This window comes from Pimephales promelas, chromosome 6 (assembly GCF_988280905.1).
Source record: "Pimephales promelas chromosome 6, fPimPro1.hap1.1, whole genome shotgun sequence".
Taxonomy (NCBI): Eukaryota; Metazoa; Chordata; class Actinopteri; order Cypriniformes; family Leuciscidae; genus Pimephales; species Pimephales promelas.
The window spans coordinates 31,575,496-31,598,832 of NC_142774.1; the positions used below are offsets into that span (position 1 = coordinate 31,575,496).

General features: G+C 39.7%; 2 protein-coding genes across 2 annotated transcripts; both read right to left on the reverse strand.

Annotated features, from left to right (window-relative positions):
* Window positions 1-205: 205 nt before the first annotated feature.
* LOC148978751 (uncharacterized) lies at window positions 206-2,797 on the reverse strand. The gene is made up of 4 exons (XM_089132827.1): window positions 2,316-2,797; window positions 1,466-2,282; window positions 843-1,042; window positions 206-305 (listed from the first exon to the last, which is right to left on the reverse strand). The coding sequence occupies exons 1-4, from the start codon at window positions 2,795-2,797 to the stop codon at window positions 206-208; spliced, it is 1,599 nt and encodes a 532-aa protein (XP_088988953.1).
* Window positions 2,798-2,855: 58 nt separating this feature from the next.
* On the reverse strand, window positions 2,856-6,176 carry LOC120488778 (uncharacterized). Its single transcript, XM_089132828.1, has one exon. It carries the CDS (start codon window positions 6,174-6,176, stop codon window positions 2,856-2,858), a length of 3,321 nt encoding a protein of 1,106 aa, XP_088988954.1.
* Between the last annotated feature and the right edge of the window lie 17,161 nt (window positions 6,177-23,337).

Below are 23,337 nucleotides of genomic sequence, written 5' to 3' on the forward strand. Positions count from 1 at the left end.
CACTCAACTTCCCCCCAAGTCCCCAAACTCTAAAAGTCTTCCACATACAGAATTCAGAAAAGTTTGATTCATAAAAATGTAGATTATAAATGATTATGAATATATATGAAAAGTATAAAAAATTTATATGAAAAGTGTAAATCACATGCATAATACTAATGATTATAATTATTAATAAAAACAATAAAAAAAACTAAAAACAACATTAAATGATGAGATTGTGAATCTTCAGTCCCTCCTCTGGAACTACGGCCGTCAGTTCCACACCATCATCTCCAGGTGGCCAACCTATTGAAGTGATAGTGCTGAGGAGAAATAGTAGACCAAGACATAGACATAGAAGACAAAAGAATTGAAACAGAAAAGAAAAGAAATAACAAACAAAAACCCAACCCATGTTATGTCCCTGTATGCTATGTGTCATTTAACATCTATGTGTAAGCATTTAAAATGAACCCCAATCATCTAAGAAAAGAAAAACTAAAAAAGTATTCTGCCCGTGCCTGGACTCATTAATTAATTAACTCGTTAATTAATTAACTCCTCCAGTTCCGAGCCAAAATAAGAAATTAAAATAAACGTTGATGTTAAAGGGTCCTATCCCTTGGGTTTGTAAATCAGTAAGCGGGTGTTCATTGTTTGTGAGGTTGTGTTTTGTAAGTAGTGTAGTGTATAAAATCTCCTATCTCACTCCGAATTTTCCATTCTCGGTTCTATCCATTTTGTCAGTAATAACCAATCTAAAAGGTTTGGTACTTCTCTTTCTTATCACATATATGATAAGTTTTATTACTAACAGAAACACAAAAACTCCTACCATAGTCAAAACTATCCATTCCAACCATGTTAAATTCCCTGGAATTCGAGCTAATTTCCTCTCGGACATCAATTTAGCTACTCCATTCGCTACGATAACATGACCCATTGCTTGAATTCCCTCCTCTTGAGCTGCCTTAACGCTTGCTTTAACTCTCTTGACCATTTCAAAGAGTTCATAATTCCTCTCTTCCACCAAATCATTATTCCACCACTGTGGATCTAACTGCAACAATTGTACATGTGGAACATGAATTCCACCCAATTGAAGAGGATAGAGAATCTCAACGCAAAATGGATCAGAAGGAATTGGACATAGCTTTCCTCCGTATATCATATTTTCATTTATTCCGTCATGTAATATACACCACTGTGCTTCTGACACCTGCCATGCACCTGTGGCTTGATCTAAAGGAACTACTTCCCAAACTGCAGATCCATTAAGAGACAGACTAAACATCGTAGAACATGAGCAAATTACCCACTCATGTTCCTCAATACAACAGTCTGTAGTAGAAATCATTGGTGTTTCACCTTCAGCCCAATATCCATTCCTTCCCAATCTAATTACTGAATTTCCTTGTCTAACCCCCATTGATTGGAATCGTCTAACTGTCATAATATTGCGTTTCCCATATTGAGGCCAGACCATAATCAAAGGTAATGTTCCAGAACCTGATAACGAATCTTCATTGATTGCAATTTTAACTAATGGAGCATGTTTAGCAGAAGTCAAATTAAGTTGTTTTCCAAAAACCCATAACAAAGATTCCGCTATTCGCTCAGGAACTTGCCCCATTCGAATAACCTGAATATCCTCTACCATTTGATCCTTCAAATTCTGAGCCAAAAATAAACACGCTGCACGATGTGTCTCAAAATTAGACGATTTCACTAATGCATCTGCCAATTCCCTCGCTGCGTCATTAAGATGCTGACCCGCTGCTATAATATGTAGAGAACCTTGAAGAGTCTCAGTAAGTCCTTTGCCGGTCATTGTTCCCACCCACTGAGAGTACTCACTTAATTGGTTCAGCTGAGCAGTATTACTAATTGAATTGACAGAGCCAAATACCCCCGCTATGTCTCCCCATATACTTCGAGGTTTGCGATTTCGACTTCCAAGAGGATCCTTAGAGGTATAATATTTAATTTCTTTTTCCAACCAGCTCCTAATTTTTGTGAAATTTCCACAATAGGACTGATCATAAACAGTAAGAAGAGACATCAAGTTATAATTAATGCGTTGTCGCACCATATGAGCTTCGTTTATCAAGGTTTTGGTTTCCTTTGCTAACAATATACCATGAGCTGGTGCAATAGTTGTACTTGGGCATGTTTTAGCTTTGTTTGTCTTTCCCGCAGAAAGATAAAAACACCGTCCAATTTCCCCAGTTTCTAATTCAGTCTCACAATATTCATTCGCATCTTCCGAATGCCAAACTCGTATGTAATTTCCCTTGAATCTAGTTGTCCTGGAGGTAGCATCCCACAGAAACCCCTCGCATGGTAACACTATGGGATAGATACAGCCTAGGGCTAATGAATCCCATATTGTAAGCATGTGGGTACGATTCAAAATGAAATTAATTTCCACATCAGTAGATGTTATGAGGTTTAACCCCACAATTTCACATTGTTCTTTTGAACAAATTTCTCGTCTTTGAGCACTACCGGTATACCCCCCATCTTTCACCGGCCAAATTACTCTGCTTTTGTAACATTGGTGGTGAAAGTTACATCCACCGTAGATGCCCACTCGATATTTAGCAAGGTCTTTATCATTACGTGGCACCCAATCCCATAATCCCCATCTGGAAATAAAGGGTAGAGTAAAACGTTGGCCAGATTTCAGGGTTGCATTCCAAGTAATTTCTTGAACTCGAGGAGTCCATAAAGCTTGGCTTCCTTGGTAAATGCCAAGTAAAATTAAAAACAAGCATACCATTGTCGTTGTGTATCGAGAATAACTTGCGACCATCTCTAATCAATGTCAATGGAATTGATTCCTGAAATGGAAGCAGAAAAATAATTAATCATCACTCCTTTTTCCCAAAGTTAATGAGTGAACAGTGCTCAATCTCAGGTCCTAAGCCTTCATCATTTTGTTCATTCACTAAGCAAGGTTTAACTTGTGACCAATGATACCATCTATCTGTTCCTACACCCTTCCCTTTTAGGCAGACACTTGTATCTGTTGTTAAGAGTACCTCATATGGCCCCTCCCACCTAGGTTCTAAACCTTTCCTGGGAATACGTTTGACCATAACAAAACTGCCTAACTCAGGAATGTGTGGAATGTCAGTAGTGGTATGTTTTTCATCCCATTGCTGTTGAGCTTCTCGCACTTTCTTATTATTGTCTTTGATTGCTTTGTCCAGCATTGTGAGATAGCGTCGTAGCTTCTCTTGGAACAAAGTAGAGTCTCCTCCTGTTCCCGCAGGCGGCGGAGCATCAGGAGGCAGAACCATTGCTCTTCCAGTCATCAGTTCAAAAGGAGTCAGTCCCGTCACTCTGTTCGGGGTTGCTCTCAGATTCCACAAAATTGCGGGTAACAACTTATGCCATCCTTGGCCAGTTTGCAGAATGGCCTTGGTAAGAGCGGTTTTCAACGATCTGTTCATGCGTTCCACTAGGCCTGAACTTTGAGGTCTGTACGGGACGTGAAACTTCTGTTTAATCCCCATCAATTTCATTGCTTCCTTCATCAGTTTTCCAGTGAAGTGAGTTCCATTGTCAGAATCAAGTTCATATGGAAGACCCCAGCGAGGAAAGACTTGTTCAACCATCACTCGTGCGGCTGCTTCAGCAGTGCAGGTTTTTGTTGGGAATGCTTCCACCCATCTAGTAAATCTGTCCATGATTACTAGAATGTATTGGTACCCTCCACTGGGTGACAAAGGTCCTGTGAAATCGATTTGGAGATGTGTCCATGGACCTGTTGGTCTGGGTGCATGTGACATCCGCACCTTTACAGATTTTCCAACATTTGCTTTCAGACAGATCAAGCATCTTCTACAGTAATCATCAATGTCTCTCATCATTCGTGGCCACCACCACGTCTCGCTGATTTGAGCTTTCATTGCTTTTGCTCCAGCATGTACTTTTCCATGATACAGCTGCATTAGTTCCCTTCTTGTTCCGATAGGCATCACCACTTGTCCTGTTGGAATTCTCCAGATACCTTGATCATCCTCTTTCGCTCCCGCTTTTATCCATTGTTCTTTCTCTTCATCTGTCTCAGTTTGATATGACAGAAGGCGGAGCTCAGGATTATCTTCGGTGTTTTCCTGTACCAAGGTAACAGGAGTAAGAGGAAGTAGTGCTGCTTCTCTGGCCGCTGCATCTGCTGCCGTGTTTCCTTGACTTTCTTTGGACTTGTCAGATTGATGTGATTTTACTTTGATCACGGCTGCTTCTCTGGGTAGGTGACATGCTGCAATCAAACGACGAATTATGGAAGCATGTTGTATTTCGCTCCCATTGCTGGTGATAAGTCCACGTTTTTTCCACAGGGCAAGGTAGTCATGGACCACTCCAAAAGCATAACGACTATCTGTGTAGATGTTGACTCGTTGTCCTTCCGATAATTCGAAAGCTTCTGCAAGTGCTATGAGCTCAGCTACTTGTGCTGAAAAATGCCCAGAAAGAGCTCCTTTCTTCACGACATTTCCATCAGCTTCCACTACAGCCCATCCAGTATGTCGTTTTCCATCAACATAGTAACTGGATCCATCGACCCATAACTCCTTGTCTGGATTTTCAAGAGGTGTTGGATTAACAGGACCAAGACTTTCTTCTTCTACTTGTTTTTCACACTCATGTGGTGTTCCCTCGTGTGGTTCGATCATCATTGTTGCAGGGTTAAGGGATGTGTCTCTGATGATTTCCACTCTCAAATCCTTGTTCAACAAAGTTGCTTCCCATTTTGCTCTCCTTGCATCAGTAATGGTCTTGATGTTTGTGTTGTTCAGCAACGTCACTATACTGTGTGGAGTATGCAATATGATTGTTTGTGCTCCTATCAAATTTTCCACAGCATCCACTGCCCATGTGGCACCATCGAGAGCTTGTATACATCGTGGTTGACCAATCATTGTAACAGGAATCTTTGTGGAAAAGTATCCAACTGGTTTGTATCGATCACCTGGTTTTTGACACAGTACTGCTGAGTACGTCTCATCTCCCACCCTGGTCCACAAATGAAATGGCAATCGTCCATCAGGAAGTCCCAAGGCTGGGGCTGAAGTCAGTTTTTCTTTCATTGAAGTAAATGCTTCCTCAGCTTCCAGTGTCCAGTTTATCTGTTCCATTCCAGGCTTTCCTCCCTTGTACAAGTCAATGAGGGGGCTGGTGATGCTGGCAAAATCAGGAATATACTGACGACAATAGTTGAAAAGTCCCATCACTTTCCTCATTCCTGTAACTGTTAGAGGTTTTGGAAGTTGCCGTAATGCCTCCACACGCTCTGTTGTCAGTCTCCTTCCCTCTACAGATATTTCTTGGCCCAAGTAGATAACCTTGGTTTTGGCCAGCTGTGCTTTGTCGGGGTTGACTTTGAATCCTCCTTTCTTAAGGGCTTGTAGGACAATATTCAGAGCAAATATGTGGCTGTTTTCATCTGGGCTTGCAATTAACAAGTCATCCACGTATTGGAGGCAAACACTTCCTGAACTCTCGATTTCAGCTTTTTGCTCCGTTAAGAACTGATCCAAAGTTCTGTGAAATACCACAGGAGAAATATTAAGTCCTTGTGGGAGTCTGTTCCAGACATACTGTTTTGCACCCACTGTGAAGGCAAGTTTCTCTTGAGATTTTTCGTCAATAGGTATAGACCAGAAAGCAGACAGTACATCTAGTACTGTGAAAATTCTTGCATTTCCTGGAATATCATTCAGAATGGTGGCAGGATTGGCCACAATAGGATGCGGTTTTGGTGTTACACTGTTGAGTCTTGTGTAATCAATGGTTAATCTCCATGAGTTATCCGATTTCTTGACAGGCCAGACAGGACTATTAGTGGTTGATGAAGTTTGTCTGATGATCCCTTCAGCTTCCAAGTCTGCCACTATCTCTTCCACGGCTCGTCTTGCTTCAGGTCGGATAGGGTATTGTTTATGAGGGGCATGTGTCGGCCCTTCAATAACAACAGGGTCCATGTTGGCTTTGCCACAATCAAATTTGTGTTTAGCCCAAACTTCTGGATGTAAACTGCACAGAAGACCCCACACACCGTCTTTGGTCCAGTCTCTGATAATTGGTTTTGCTGCACCAACTGAACTCAAATTACATGTGCGATCTTCGTGTGGTATTATCCCAGCTGTTGTAGCGATTTGACGACTGTCAGTGAAGATGATCATGTTCAACAATGGAAGTATGTCCATGCCAATGAGGCTTCCTTGTGAATTCGGTCCCACCCAGAAAGATGTCCATACGACTTCATCTTCATGTATTTGTAGTGGAACTTGGATACTTTTATGAAATGTTGTGATACCTCCTCCAACTCCTTCAACTTCCATAGTTTCATCTGTTGTAGGTAGGTTCAGATCTGTTATTGAAATTGAGGCTCCTGTGTCAACCAGGATATCACATGGGTGGCCCCCTATTAATGCATTGATGAAAAGGCGATTGTCTCTTTTCTTACTAATACAGGGGGCCGCTGATTCCTATAGCGGACGCATAATCCCCTCTATGAGTTGACGGACTTGTGCTTCCGTCCATGTCTTCCCTTGAGAGGTTTCATCACGATTTTTCGCAGTGACTTGTTTAAATGATGGACCTTGACCTTCTGCTCCACCACCTTTAGCCCAGCAGTCTTTTCTTGAGTGGCCACGCTTTCCACAATTGCCGCAAACAACAATCTTATTCTTTGTATCCATGTTGTATTGAGCTGTCGCCACTCCCTTTCGATTTGTCTTGTTTCCTTCTTCCTTGTTTGATCTCATCGCCATCTCTAGACGGCCAGCCCATTGCATAATTTGGTCATATGTTTCGCCTGGATTGACTCCAAGTGATAACGCTTGTTGGTATTTAGAGCTAAACCCATCCACAAGTGTGTCAGTGAATTGTACATCATCTCTGTCAGGTTGTTTCTTAGCGCAGAGAGCCCATCTCTCATAAGTGTTCCACTTACGCAGAGCATATTCGTCTGGAGATTCATCATCCTTTTGCTTAATCAATGTCACTGAAGTGAATGGAATTTTACCGCTTCCCAAGATTTCTTGGATTTCCTTTCGGAATACATCTAATGTTTGCCAAAGACCCAGGGGTCGTCCTTGGCCATCAACCCACAAGTCTACCCATTGGGCTGTTGTTATCGACGCTGGCAGGCGTTCCCATCGGTCTCTTGGGATTTTAGCTTTCACAATGGTGTGAATGTCTTTTAGTGTCATTTGATGTGCTTCAACCAGAGAGTCTAATTCTCGCCAAAACTCTGTGTTTGGATCTTGTCTCTTCAGAGGAGGCAAGGCTGAGAGAATGGCTTGTCGTTCTCCTGGAGTAAATGGTCTTTCTTCGGTCATCATCTCAGGTTGCGACTCTTCCCTTTTAATCACAGGTGAAGAAAATTCAGGACCGATTTTGTCAATTGTAATCACGTCATCATCTCTTGTCTCATCACCCCAGTCAGATCCATAATTATGAGCTGGTGTACATCTCATCATGTCTCTGCTTGGCTGGGCTGATTTAGATCTTGTTATTATTGGAGCTGCTTGTGCAGATGCAATATACATTTTGTCAACTGGACCTCCGTTTGATCTTGAAGCTTGAGGCTGCGTCAGAGGTTTAGATGAACTTGTATATTGTTCAGGCAAAGGTGGATAAATTGGTTTGTAAGGTGGAGGCGTTACTGTTGTCGCGGATTTCACTGGTGCTTGTGAATATTTCCTTTCAGCTTCAGTTATTATATTTGTCCAATCTGGATCAAATAAATCATCACTGGTTGTTTTTTCCTTCTCTGGACATGTGATGGACATGATTTTGTTTAATTTGTGGTATGCTTCAAGCTGAGGCTGCATAACTTCAACAAGCGGTACCGGACCTCCATTCAAATCACAACAAATTCCACCTTGTTTCACAATCCAATTAGCTGCTAAAATTGGAAATGCTTTTGATTTTATCTTGTCTTTTTGGGACTCGAACCAGCTTAACTGCTCATTCATAGATGCATTAATGTCCAGTCCTTTTTTCAAAAGTTTAGTTAGTTTCTTGTTCTTCTTCTTTTCAAGATACCATTCAGCTATTGTGCTGCTGGTACAGACACTTGCTGCCATCTTCAAGTGTTAAAAGTCTGTGCAACTCAGAACAGTCTGTTAACTCAGAACAGCAGGGATGTATGTGTGCCTATGTGTGTGTGTGTGAATTATACGGGATCTATGTTCAGAAACTGCAGCCTATGTGATGCGTCTGTGTGTGTGCTCAGAGCTGCAGGCTGTCTGTGTGTGTGTAAGTATGTGTGTGTGGGGCTCCCTGCCTCTCCCCCTCTCCAACTGGATGTGTGTGTGTATGTGTATGAAGGTACAGGGCAATTCTGAAGGGAGGGGCTGCTTCGCTCTCTTTCTCTGACCCTCACTCACAGAACAAAAGAAAAATTTAAAGAAAAGTTAACTCTAATGCTTTTCAGTATTTTAGTTTTCTTTTTAAAACTCAAAACAGTTCCTTTTTTTTTTTCTTCTCAAATACTTTAGATTTGATCTCAGATTAATTTCTTTGGTATTTATTTTTCCCTTAAAGTTAACTCGGATCAGTCTCCTCAAATATTTGAACAGCTTTACGGTCAGGTTCAGAATGCCCACGATCCTAGCTAGTTACAAGGGCGCCTTTTATACTTGTATAACTCTAGCGTGTTACAATGTTTTAGGGATTACTCTGCCATCATTTTTAAAACAGTCCCGCCACATTTAACCGCTTTGGTCAATCAAGTACCGCTTGTGTTAACTTCCCTCGTCTCCTACTGAGAACGAATCTTCGGTGTGCTGGATGTTTTAGGGATTACTCTGCCTTCTTTAAACAGTCCCGCCACTATCCAACCACGTCGCAGTTATAACCAAGCAAATTTTACTAGCTTAACCGTTTTACAGCTAATTCCAAATTTCTGACTAGATGGTCTTTTTTCTAAAAAAGATCCATCTCTATCCCAGCATTTCAAATATTGTCTGAGGTTTACTTTTCAGAGAACCTTAAATAAGCCTAATTCAGTTTGATTATTTAATTTGATTAATTTTATACAAATTTTTCCTTATGTCCCATATTCATTGGCAAAACAACTGGTACTTAAAATAACACAGTTCTTTTCAGCATTTCAGTCACTGTCTCTAATCATCAGGCAGACTTAAAACTTTTAGAAAGGAAAAAAAAGTCTTACCTGAAATGATTGAGACGAATGCCTGGGTATGCTATCCTGTTCGTGACGCCAAAAATGTAGATTTAAAATCTTCGTTTCCCCTTGTTATTTAATTTAATGAAAAGACACCAGTCATTCTGCCAATATATGTTATTTATTTTACCAATTTATATAAGACATAAGGGAGAGAGAGTATAATGGACCAGCAAAGATCGTCCTTGTTGCCTCTCTGTATTTTTCCTCTCTCTGTCTCAAACAAAGAACTTACACAGTACATATAGCTGCTAACATCTGCTCTTCATCAATCACCGAAATGTATATTCTGCTCCACGGAAAGAAACATAATACACTCAACTTCCCCCCAAGTCCCCAAACTCTAAAAGTCTTCCACATACAGAATTCAGAAAAGTTTGATTCATAAAAATGTAGATTATAAATGATTATGAATATATATGAAAAGTATAAAAAATTTATATGAAAAGTGTAAATCACATGCATAATACTAATGATTATAATTATTAATAAAAACAATAAAAAAAACTAAAAACAACATTAAATGATGAGATTGTGAATCTTCATGGTGCTAAATAGGAAAAGGATCTACCGCCTGCAGTCGATTTTCATATTCTAGGTATTATCAACTGGCTGGAATTTCGAGATTGCAATAGACGTGAAGGACTATAATGCATTTGTAAGTAATCAGCAATATTTTCAAATTTATACAATGTTTAATTGGCAGCCAATGCAGGGTTAACAGAATATGGTAATACTTCCTGGTTCTGGTAAGAACTCGAGCTGCTGCGTTTTGATCTAGCTGAAATTTGTCTATCAAGCGTGCAGGGCAACCACCCAGTAGAGCATTACAATAATCTAGTTTTGATAACATGAACGCATTAACTAATTGTTCCGCACCTGTCAATGAGAGCATACCACCTTGAGGAGCTAACGGAGGACATCAATAGACCAGCCAAGCAGAAAACCGGTATAAAACTCTTTATCAAATTTAAAGCATTTCTTAAAATGGGATGTCGCACAATCGGCTTCTTCCTCAGGCAGAAGGAGATAAATGACTCGGGTCCCTAACGGATCAGCTCCAGGCCGGACAATGGTAAGTGCACAAGTAATAGCTCCTCCTCCAGGCAGATCAAGACAGCGAGAAATGAGTAGCTTACTTCCCTTGCGGCTCAGCCCCAGACTGGACAATGGTCGCTACACAGGGAATGGCTCCTCTTCAAGACAGGTCAGGACAGCAAGTATCGGTTCCATTTAAACAATGGTGAGTATACAGATATTGGCTCCAGCAAGCATTGGCAATTGGCACGGTTCGCATGAAAAATCGCTAATGTGAACGCTGTCATTGGACCCGGCTGCGCACTGGGGTACCGAACCCGAGACTACCTGGAGGGGGTGGTCTGAGTTCGGTTGCTTCTGAACTGCGCCGTGGTTCGCGTGAATGTGAAAGCAACACGGATTTGGCCGCACACTTGTTCAGGAAGTAAAGTGATAGATTTTGTATTTTCAGTAATAAGGTTAATTTACATTGAAACTGTGTGCCAGATGTAATCCACTCTGTCTGTGTCTGCTAAGGTGTGTTCCGAATGGACCATTCAGATGTATGGCCCATAGAATCTGATGGTGTGAATGAATAAAAAGAATCAGCATTGCTCAGAGTTGATTAGCAAGTTAGATCGATCTCCTGTGGGAGATCCTAACAGGTGTCTATTGTTTGTAGCTCAGAACCTTTGTCTTCATGTATGAAGTTCAGTCTCACAGACAGAACTTTGGGTTAAGATTGTTGAAGGGCGACATGATAACGTCGCTGCTGAAGGACTGCTACACTACAAACCTTCAATAAATTCTTCTCCCCGCAAGAACTCTGGTCAAGCTTACTTATTTTATGTATTGGAGAAATCGAATACATGGCGAGCCTCCAAAACCACTGCTCGGCATCACCAAAATCTAACAAAAGTATCCTGCGCATGCATTTAAACTTATTGTGATGTATTCCGTTAAATAAAACACTTGTAAGGCAGACTGATCTCATAAATGGCATATGTATGACACGCCAAATCGTTTTTCCATTTTTGGCGTGCTATCAACACGCATGATCACTTTTCAGCGTGTTTATGAACGCCGTTGACTTAATGTTACATTACTGTATATATAAATAAATATATGACCTATCCCAACCCCGTCCCTAAACCTACCCGTCATTGGGGTTGATACCATTTATGAGTCTTCCCCTACAATCCTAGAAAAAAAATATCGCTCCCCAGATGTAGATCTATTTTGCTTTTTATCATTTTGCTTTGTTTCGCCCCGACATTTAACAGCGTGTACATACACATGGAATAACTCGGACATTTAACAGCGTAGATATACACGCATACACGTGGAGAGCTCAAAATGCGTATATATAACACGCCACTTGACTTGAAAGTGGCGTCTATGTTTACGCCAAAGTCATGATGCCATGTTGTGTAAGGGATGATAGTGTTTAGGGCTGGGTATCGATTCACATTTCAATTTCGATTCAATTTCGATTCGCAAGCTCTCAGTTCGATTCGATTTCGATTCTCGATTCCTGATTTGATTCTCGATTCAACTATAATGAAGATGTAATAAAAATCCTATATTTATAATTTATAAAAAAGAACAGTGGACATAAGTTTACTAGTGGTTAATTAATACAAGAAAATTAAGAGCCATAAACCTATATATAAAACACTTTTTATTTTAGGTACACTAAATGCATACAAAGATTTTGATGCAATATGCAAAAAAGAGTCGCACAGTCGCACAGAACAGTCGCACAGCTTGATCAAACAGTATCATGTTATTTTATGTTTAAGATAGATAAATATTTAGACATTTTTTACATTGATCTTACCTAAATGTTAATGTATTTTTTTTTTTTTTGTTAAGAGTTTATGTATGGATGCTTGATTTCAATCTTTGAATTAAATTGAAAAAGTAGCACAAATAAATACAATAGAATAAAGACAAAAATTAAAAGACATTTTGGGGTAGTTTTTTGGGTATGTCAGATATACTACAGAAACTGAATAAAGTAATCCAATGTAAAATAACACTGGATAGTCTTTTTAGTCCAGACTGAATTAAATAAAAAGGCTATTAATTCTGATTGCTTACAATTAATACTATATTCTGTTGTTATGACAACAGAATTAATGACTGACACAAATGGCTGCGTTCACTTTAAGAACTAGTGCGCGAATCCATTACTGTTTCATTAACTTTCTGTCACATGCTAATTTAAGACATTACCGACTGTCTTTACGAGGTTACTCACCAAGACCAGAGTTTTGACATTATGTTGCGTGTTTTAACTGTTAAAGCGATATAATCCAGGGATAAAACTTTTGTTTCTGGCGAGCTGTTTGTGAGGCGGATTTAGGCTGTGCACGCAGTGAAAGAAATCTCTGAGAGTGCGCGAGCACGGGATGGTTTAACATTGCTTGCCTTGAGCAAATAAATGATAAATGTTAGTTACGATCAAAGGTCACGATGCAATGCTGGCCCGATTGTGCAAGTGAATATTCCGTCGTGTCCCGACTCCTGAACGCGTGTGTGTATCGACAGCTGCAGCGCTTAGTGCTTGCCTAGTGCAGAGAGACGAGAAGATGCAGCACCGCGCCCTTTATATGGAAAAAAATCGATTCGTGGCCGTTGAGAATCGATTTTGAATCGACCACATTTTAAAAAAACGATTAATCGAAAAATCGATATGAGCCTCGGATATGAGCGAGAATGTGTATTCGTGCATTGCACGTGGAATCAGAGCAACACATTTGGAAATCCACCGTCTCCTCAAAAGAGTCCGTTTGCAAGCACCAGAAGTCCACCATATGTGACATACGCACAGTAAACCTGTATTGTTCACTCAACTGTGCATAATAGAAGCAAATTAATAATAATAAAAAAACACAATATTTACCCACATTCTGTTTTGCACGCAAATGCACCAGGGTTCAATAGAATCAAGTTGAGTGTGACCAACGCTGTGGAGGGCACCGGGAACAAACGCGCTCGGGCTCGGACCGCAGCAAACAAGCCCAGTCTAAAAGCCCCCTTAGAGTAATGCTCTGTAATGGATTTGTACATTTATATGCTCATTTGTGATGAACTCAAAGAATGTGTGGCATGATTAGAGCGTTGTTCTAAATCAATCTCATCCAGTCCCTCACTTTCTGTCTCATCCAATGGAATCACACAAGCCGTTTTCTAATTAACTCTGGGTTAATTGCCTCCAAGGACATGTCTTGTTGTTATGTAGTCTGCATTAAATGGTAAGCATATTTTGGCATGGATATGTTGGTCATTGGTTGTGACTTTGCATTGATGACAGCAGCCACTTGTTTGGAATTTAATTGCTAAAAAGGCTGCATGCAGAGCAGATTTGTCCAGATGCTTTGCAATACACAGAAATGTAAATGAGGATCATCACAGCACCATGATTTTGGGGAGGCTCTGATGTGTGTAACTGTGGACACCTCATCAGTCAGGAATAATTTATTGGAGCTTAAAATATGTTGAGTTATGTTGTTTTGAACAGAGAAGAAATGGTGTTGATAGAATGCTGTTATCATTCAGGCTCCTGGCATCGATATTGTGCAGTCTCACATTTAAAGTGGTATTTTACCCCTAAAATAAAAATTTACCATTTTTACTCACACTTTTGTCATTTCAAAGACTGTCATTCGTTACTAATACACAAATACATATACTTTTAATTAAATATGAGAGATTTCTTTCCCTGTGAAAGTCCATTCACCCAAAACACATCAACTACTTAAAAAAATAGATTGTTAAAGAAATCATCTGGCCAGAGTGGACACATCTGGCCTGCAGGTAGTCGAAGTTTGGATCCTGGTCAGGCATCATGGTTGTCACTCTCAAATGCGTCACCAACCAATGTTATACCATGGTCTGGGTGAATACTCGATTCTGATTGGCTGCAGGGTGTCCGTTAAAAAGTGATAGAGGACACCTAGTAAAGTAGTTCTGGTGAAACTGCCTGTTTACCATTCGAAATGAATAAATAAATGCGCTGCCTACAACGGCTGTGAGTAACCATAGCAACAGGCAGTCACATGCTCTATCATCTAACGTTAGATATTATAGCCTAATACAACAATGAGCGACTTCGTGCTATTTCTTTTAACATTTATGGAGACTATGGCAACTTTGACGACTGGTATGCTGCTGAAGAAAGAAAAAATGTAAATAAAACGGAGAAAATTACACCGCTGCTGCTCTGCTCCATTGAACTCTATTGGTAACGACGTAGCTAACTTGCGACCATAGTTGGATAACGATGCTTTCGGGAAACGCACCCCTGAATGAGACCCTGCGGGAGTTTTACGCAGCTATCCAGACAACCAAGGCAGGAGAAGGCTGAACGTTACAGCGTTTCAAGCCTAAGGAGCCTGAGGCAAATCCTCTCTTTGATCTGATTAATTTATTGCCCTCTATAACGTTAAGCGCAAATCGCTGGAGATCAGAGCTAATTGTTTTTTTATTGTTGTTTGATTAATTGTTTTATGTGTAATAAAAAAAAAACTATGCCTACCTTTGTGTTTCATGAAAAAAAAAAATGCATTTGTGAAACTGAAGGGATACGAGCTAAGCGGACTATATATCCGGTTGCTAAATAAACAGTCAGGCAGGCAAGGCAAGTTATTATTTGTAAAAACTAGATTTAGCCTAATTAAAATATAAACTAATGTTTTATTTGGCAAGTGACCATGGTATAAGCGGGTTAATGCCCTCCGAGGTGTCCATTGTCAGGTTTTAATGGACTTCGGCGGAGGCAACCGTCCTCCGCTGCGCGTCGGCCGGTTTACGCCTCGCCGTCGTCCATTAAAACCTGACAATGGACACCTCGTCGGGCATTAACCCTTACTAAATGTACAGTATGGCCATAAATTACAGAAGTTACTTTCAATGTTAAATTAGCAGAAGCTAACAATATAGCCTCATATCCTGAACGGTGTTGGGCAGTCATGTGTTAAGTAGAAATGTTATGCATAATGGGTCCTACCTGCGGAGAAGTGTGTACCATAAGTGGATGTGATAAAACAACCCTTTCAGCATCCTGTACCATGATTGCTGTAGCAGCCACTGCATCAAGGGTTTTAGAAAAATAAGCTACTGGACGAAATTGGCCTGTAGTGAGCAGAGCGCCTACACACCTGGTTCTCTTTTTTTCTTGCTTTTTACATTGCTGGACCTTTTCCTCTGGAGGAATCAAGCACCGGCAGAGAAAAGCTCATGTGAGCATCTGCCCAATTCATGAAAAGAAATGTTGCTAATATTTTTTGTAGTAATTCAAATCAATTGAGCAGTCTCATTGAGCATGTTATTTAGAAATGTGTTCACAAACAGCATAGATTTAGCATCATCAACAGGGATGGCGATTCGTTTGAATCTATGAAAAAAATGCAATTGGACTCTCACCCACTTTTGTTCAGTATTGGCTGCTTGAGAAATGAGCTTTAGTAAAAAATTAGTCAGTCAGTTATCTGACAAAAAACTTGAGTTTTCCTTGACTGGCCAAAACCCAGTCCTCATAGTAATCATCGTCGTCCGTCACCCTAAGTCCACGGAAAGGTTTAGACAGATCAACAGGTTCTGGATCCTTTAACACAATGCTACGGGCAGGAGGTGCATCTTTAGCTGGACGTAAAAGATCAACCTCTTCAATTAATTCATCCTAATTTTAGTTAAAATAAAGCGGTAATCATGACCTGTAGGTTGACTGTCGCCTGTAAACCGTTTCAGTGCCTACACATAATGATGTGGCAAACGGGCTGATAATTCTTTGCAAATTGCCATGACTTAGGAGATATTTAAAACGCAAACTTTTAATCCATCTGACGTTTTCAAGAAAGGGAATGCAGTCGCAGTCTTTAAATCGCGGTACAGTCTATTTCTTTACCGGCGCAGACACAGCAGAAGTCTGAATGCCTTTATATCTAGGAGAGAAGGGCAGCATTTGGCAGTAAGAGACACACAGGGATATTTTTCTCTTTCTCAGGCTATCCAGAAAAATCTCAATCTGGATCACCCCAATATACAAAAAAACGTCTTTTGCTTGACACTTATCTCCTCCATCCTTAAATGAATTTAATTTTTGATTTGGCAGCTGTCCAACCAGCAAAATTTGATAGATATGGTTCTGTGAAGAATGCTTGATTATGTCTTCTCATGAAATCTTTTGGAGATTCATCAATTAATGGCAGACTAATTTTGTTCTCCATTGTAAACACACAAAGATTTCTCTTTTGCAACATGAACAAATTTTAGAATGGCCAAATAGAAAACAAAAAGTCTACAGTCTCAAATGAATTGTTGTGGCGAATAGGACAGCTGAGGGACATTGCACGAGGCTGGTGGTGTGATTGCTAATGAGCAACACCTGTGAGCACACCAGTCTTGCATCTCTCATGGAGGAGTGGAAGCATAAAGGGGGAGCGACGGCGTGGATGATCGAGAGAGGAACAGGTCTGCTTTTTTTTCTGGTTTTGTTATATTTTATTTCGGTAGCCAGCAGTCGTCCGTGAGGGGCTGCTGGCAGGTATTTAAGTAAAATTTTATTTGATTGTTCTCTGGTACCTGCCTCCTTCCCTGAACTTTGCTACAATTGTGTTAGAACACTCACCAAAAAGAGATATAAAGAGAAAGAGGAAAAGAAACAGAAAAATAAAAAAAAATTAAAGTACACTCACCTAAAGGATTATTAGGAACACCTTGCAAATACTGTGTTTGACCCCCTTTCGCCTTTAGAACTGCCTTAATTCTATGTGGCATTGATTCAACAAGGTGCTGAAAGCATTCTTTAGAAATGTTGTCTCATATTGATAGGATAACATTGTTAAGTTGATGGAGATTTGTGGGATGCACATCCCGTGAACGAAGCTCCTGTTCCACCACATCCCAAAGATGCTCGATTGGGTTGAGATCTGGTGACTGTGGGGGCCATTTTAGTACAGTGAACTCATTGTCATGTTCAAGAAACCAATTTAAAAAGATTTGAGCTTTGTGACATGGTGCATTATTCTGCTGGAAGTAGCCATCAGAGGATGGGTACATGGTGCCCATAAAAAATGGATGGACATGGTCAGAAACAATGCTCAGGTAGGCCGTGGCATTTAAACGATGCCCGATTGGCACTAATGGTGTGTTCACACCAGACGCGAATAGACCCTTTTACAGTTGGTAAACATGGTGACGTTTTTTTGTGGGCGGAGCTCAGGGCCTGAAGTTAACTTTTTCGGCCACCGGCCACTGTGGCAGGTGGATTTAAAAATTCACCTGCCACAGAGACTTTTTACCAGCCTTTTTTTTTTTTTTTTTTTTTTGCCTCATAAACGTAAAAACCGGGAATTTCACTATTGTTCTTTAACTTGCTTAACTTCTTTAACTTCTTTAAAGTGCTGTCAAGTAATAATAACTCTAACAACATACATTTAAAAAAAAAAATCTTTTTATTCATTGATTTTGACAGACACAAACACAACAGGCTAGCTATAATATAGTATATACTCAACAGATAGACCTACCGCAGCTCGTAAACAAATCACACGCGGCTGTGTTGATGGCGGATTTATTCACGTAGACAGGTCTTACTCTTAACAGCTTTTAGTTATAGCGTTCAGGAACCGTTAAATATTAACTAAATTAATACTGATATTACTGGTAAAATTACCGGGTACCGGACATTTTCTCACCGGTTCCCAACTCCTAATATGCACAGTTGCACACGCACACACATCTGTGCAACTGTCATTGTACTGTAACATACGTCAGCGTTACATTATCTCATCCCATCTCACCAACAGTTTAATACTCGCACATCCAAACGTAGTCAGAAAAAGGGTCTCATCTTCTTTCTGATCGCATGAACGTTGCGAAACAACAGTCGCTGTCATAAATCAGCCGCTCACGAACCTTGCCATTGCCGCCGATTGTTCACTTTGTATTAAAATGTCTTCTTTACTTTTCTTTTCCTCATCCTCATGTTTTTATTGGCTGTTTGTTTCAGCTGGCCTCTTTACCCCAGTAATGTGCCGCCACATTTTAGCTAAAGTCCAACGCAATAGCGGACTTTGTTGAAATGTAAAAATCGTAATGAATCACTCACAATTCTCATTGGCTACCTGCCAATGTGGCAGGTAGATTGACAGTGTTACCCGCCAATAGCAAAATTCACCCGCATTTGGCAGGTGGTCGGGTGTTAATTTCAGGCCCTGGCGGAGCTTAGGTGGAGGCAGAAAGATCCATCTGGCCGCTTCACTAACGCTAGTTAGCAAGGATTGTTAGCTTGTTTTTTAACAATGACTGGAGAAAAAAAATCCAATATTATCTTAATGTGTAAGGTCACTAAGTGTCCAGGACCGTGATTGTTATTTCCAAAAGTTATTTTTAACGGACGGAACTAGATTGGCCGACCCGTAGCCTTCACACGCTCACTCAATGCATGGATGATCTGAAAGGATTAACGTACGTTACCTCGGTTGAGTGGCCTGACTTCTACACCTACCTTATAGAGAAACCGATCGTAAATAGAAACTGAGGGCATATAAATCTTTAGATGCCTATATGGTCCTGACCAAGACTTGTGTGCATGATCCGCAGTTCTGCCGAGTCAGCGCCGAGACCACGACAATGTAAAGAGTGACATTACAGTGCGATTTTAATGATGTGAATATTTTCTAGAAATAAAAGTTCTAGATACAGCATATTCATTTTTCATCAATTCTTGCACCAAACAACACAACAAGATGACATTTAATTATAGTAACAATTATTTAAGCTCCTTATTATGTAGCCGAATCTGTGCTGTTTTGCATTGACCGCCTCCAGTTTTCAGTTTGTTTTGCCTCCAGCTAGCGCCGTGACGTAACTGTGACGTCGGCGCAAAAGGGGGCGAATGATTTCAATGTTAAGTCAATGCAAAGACGTGTTACGTGCGTAAAAAATTCCTGCGGCGCGAATGAGGTGTAGAGCGCGGCGCGGCGCAGAAGACGCGAATACGCCTCATTCGTGCGTCAAGTTCAAGAATGATTTAGTTAGTGCTATTTGTGCATTCACGCATTTGACACGAATTTGCGTCTGCCGCCCGAGTTGAAAAATCTGAACTTTTGCATCAATTCGCGCCACAATAACCAATCAGGAGCCTATCTGCTTGCTCACGTGGTGAAGTATCCGGATGCTTCAATAAATTATTTTGTAATATGACTAAATGCATGGTGAGATTATGCACAACAAAGCAAATCTTTTATCACTTAAAACTTTATTTCTATATACGAGATATGTTCATTTTGTATTGAATGTTATTCATTCAATATCAAGATTATATGAAATATTATTATGATGTAAAGACAACCAACATACATGTGCATAAGTTCGTGTCTGGACGTGAGGCAGGCTCTATTTATCATCAAAACAAAAACAAATGACAGCTAGATTAGATGGATGAGGGCTAGGGTAATCCTCGCTCCGATGCGGGACAACAGGTCATCAAACTGGACAGGCAGAAGTACCGCTGACAGCGGCCGTCATCCAGAGCAGCTCCTAGAGCGAGCAAATGGTGAAATTCGCCAAACGGTTCACCTCCGAAGGGTCCGGTGGACACTAATATACGGTGACGATGATCCCCATGCCGCTGTTCTGCTCTCCAGAGTAAATAAAGAGTGGTAACTCTCTTAATGAATGCTCGATCAACATAAAAACAATGGCCGCCAATGGATTACGATTCTGACGGCCGTACATTTCGCTTCAAGCTTTTGTTTTTACGTGCGTCAGTTTCACTCTTGACACGCGAATTAACACAAAGTGGTCAAGCGTCAAACTAGACGCGTCAGGCACGAATTTGACGCGCTATTCACGTTCGGTGTGAATGCAGCATTGGGGGCCTAAAGTGTGCCAAGAAAACACCTTACATTTTGGTAAGCTCTTGAAAATTGTAGCCTCTTTTTTCATATGTGTAGTGGAGATGAGTTGTACTCGGTGGGGTCTTCTGCTGTTGTAGCCCATCCGCCTCAAAGTTGTGCGTATTGTGGCTTCACCAATGCTTTGCTGCATACCTCGGATGTAATGAGTGGTTATTTCAGTCAAAGTTGCTCTTCAGCTTGAATCGGTCAGCCCATTCTCCTCTTACCTGTAGCATCAACAAGGCATTTTTACCCACAGGACTGCATACTGGATGTCTTTCCTTTTTCACACCATTCTTTGTAAACCCTACAAATGGTTGTGCATGAAAATCCCAGTAACTGAGCAGATTGTAAAATACTCAGACAGGCCCATCTGGCACCAACTACCATGCCACACTCAAAATTGCTTAAATCACCTTTCTTTCTCATTCTGACATTTCTTTCTCATCTGGAGTTCAGGAGATCGTCTTGACCAAGACCACATCCCTAAATTCATTGAAGCAACTGCCATATGATTGGTTGATTAGATTATTGTATTAATGAGAAATTGAACAGGTGTTCCTAATAATCCTTTAGGTGAGTGTATTTATCATTCATGTATGTAATCTTGGGAGGATATTTCCTAAAAAACTGAGGAAAGTGATCAAATTCCTCTAGTTCGTCTCGCATTTATCAAAAACGTGAGGTAAAACCCAAACATCATAAGAGGGAGCTCAATTCTCTTTTGTGCTCTCCCCATATTTTTTTTATTAAAAACACGAGGAACACCTGCAATGATATGAGGAGAAATCAAATATAACAAAAAAGAGAGAGAGATCAGTTCTCCTTTTCCTGCTCTTCCAACTGTAATTAAAACCTGAGGATAATCATAAAACTATATTTTTTTTATAAAAAAAAACTATACGTTTTCTCAGCAAACATTAAGAATTAACTCTCTCCTCTTTAAAAAATAAAATAAAAAATAAATTAAAATCTTACCATTTGGAGAATTCCCGGACGAGCCCCCAACTGTTAGAAAAAAAGTCTTCCAACATGAAGTACCTTTTCTCTCACTGCTTTTTATTGAGCATCATGAATGAACAAAACAAAGAAAAGAAAGACCAGAGCTGGAAAGCCAGAAAAATAGCTTAGCTTCCAATATCCAGCCTACACAGGGGTTAAAGTGGGCCGGAACGGTCCGGAACTGCGTTCCGGCACCTCAGATAAATTAATAAATATCAAATCTCCACACAGACCTGTAGGTCCATAAAGACTCTCAACGTATAACATAGAGAGAAGAAGATAAAAGAGAAGGGAGAAGACTCCATCCTCCATTAGTGAATACCAGATGTTTGACTTTACGTACATAGAAAAGAATTGGCCAATGTGGCTGTTGAGCTGGACAATGGCTGAGAGAGAGAATACAATTCTAACAAAATCAAAATTAATTAGGTGGTTTAATCCATTAATCCAAACCTAAGATTACTTCAGGGTGAGTGGGCTAATTTTCATTTTTGGGTTAACTATCCTTTAATAATGACACAATTTTGACTTTAGGTGAATTAACCCTTGTTATTTTGGTATAGATTTTTTTTTTTTTTTTTTTTTTTTTTACTAGAAACGTTTGGCTATTGTTAGATTTATAAATGGATTTTTAAAGGTCATGTTGGAGAAGATCTGGGAATTAATTAGATGTTAAGAATTAAAAAGGTGACTTGGGTTTAATAGACATTGCTTTGCATGATATGTGCACTCCAAGCTTGTGAATGTGCAAAGAGAGCAGTAATAATGGATTAAATATTGGTCTGTTCCTCACACAAAGCTGTTATATGGAGCATTCCTAATATGCAGAACAGTTTTACATATACAAGATAAAATATTAAACCCGCAATTGTTTAGATGCAAATCTTGGATTAATTTAGCCTGTAATTTGGTCATAATATCATAAATGTAAAATATTTTCCATATTATTTCCCTGTTTTGTCTTGAGTGGATATTGCTGTTTTGCATGTTTTTATTTTATTTTAGGCTTATTTTGCTATAAGCAAATATTTAATATTGCAGGTTCTCTGTTGTGTATTTAAAAGATCTAAGTTGCTAAAATGTTGATTTCTGTACTGCTGCTTTCTAATTTCTCAAACTTGTAAAATTAAAATTTCATGGTCATTTTTAAAATGTATATTAACTCCTAACACAAATCATTTTGCTGTATATCTATTAAAATCCAAAATTACCATTAAAAAGAAAAAAAAAGTCTCTGACAAGAAAAAAATACAATCCCTGACTGTATACCTTTCTGAGGAGTCTGTACATTTCACTTTGGAAACTGATTAATGATGTATGGGTTTTGTGCGTTGGGTGCTGATAAACCAAGAGCAGAGCATGAGAATTGGAGTGCTGTGCCTTAACCTCTCATTACCCTCTCCTGACATCCTCAAAGAACGTCATCCTGATAACCAAACACAACTAATGAGCCTGCAAAGCATCAAAGCTAATGTCTCCTCCTTGATCAGCTTGCTCTTGTCTTTGTATTTCTTTGTCTCGATCCCCCATCACCCCCTTTTTTTCTCTGTGTCTATCAGCAAATGCTGGAGGATAAACAGGGGTTCAATTCCTGCAACTGCCATACTTAGTGTTGTGATGCTTCTATCAAAAATGTGACTGGCTTTTTGTTGTGGAACTATAGCAACTATAAATCAAGCCTTATGATTTTACCTGTTCCTATATGTACTTTGTAAAATATGAAGTAAAAAAAAAAAAAAATCTATATTATAAACAGCATTGCCTTCTTGGCTACAAGTGTGTTTTCTTGATAAAGGAGAAAGTTGCCTGAAGACAAGGCACTAAGTGAGAATTTGCATCTCAAAAGATCTCATTCTCAGGTATAAAAAGCTCATAAGAATGAACTAAATTAAATTTCCTGGTCTCAGTTGTTTGGTTACGTCTGGTTTTAATATGGGGCAGATTAAAGTATTGAATTTAAAATGGCTTTTACATTCCTGTTTAAATTCATTCGCTTCTTGAATTTGAATTCCAAAAGAGTTCTTATGGCTTTTTGTTCATTTACACTTTTTTTTTCAGTTGGCCAATACAGGTATATTCCCAGAAACAATAGATACAATTTATAATCAATTTTTAAAATGTCATCCATAAAGATTAGTATTAAATATATAATTCACTATTTGTAAGAAATAAGGTACTCGAGGCTGTATTGTGAATAAGTCACGGCTGAAGGGCGTTGTT

Coding starts and splice junctions, on each gene's coding strand:
- LOC148978751 (XM_089132827.1), bottom strand. CDS start 2,797: ATGGTCGCAAGTTATTCTCGATACACAACGACAATGGTATGCTTGTTT. Junction 1,043..1,465: donor GAACATTACCTTTGATTATG/GTCTGGCCTCAA, acceptor CAATTGTTGCAG/TTAGATCCACAGTGGTGGAA. Junction 306..842: donor ATTCCAGGGAATTTAACATG/GTTGGAATGGAT, acceptor ATTTCTCCTCAG/CACTATCACTTCAATAGGTT.
- LOC120488778 (XM_089132828.1), bottom strand. CDS start 6,176: ATGATCATCTTCACTGACAGTCGTCAAATCGCTACAACAGCTGGGATA.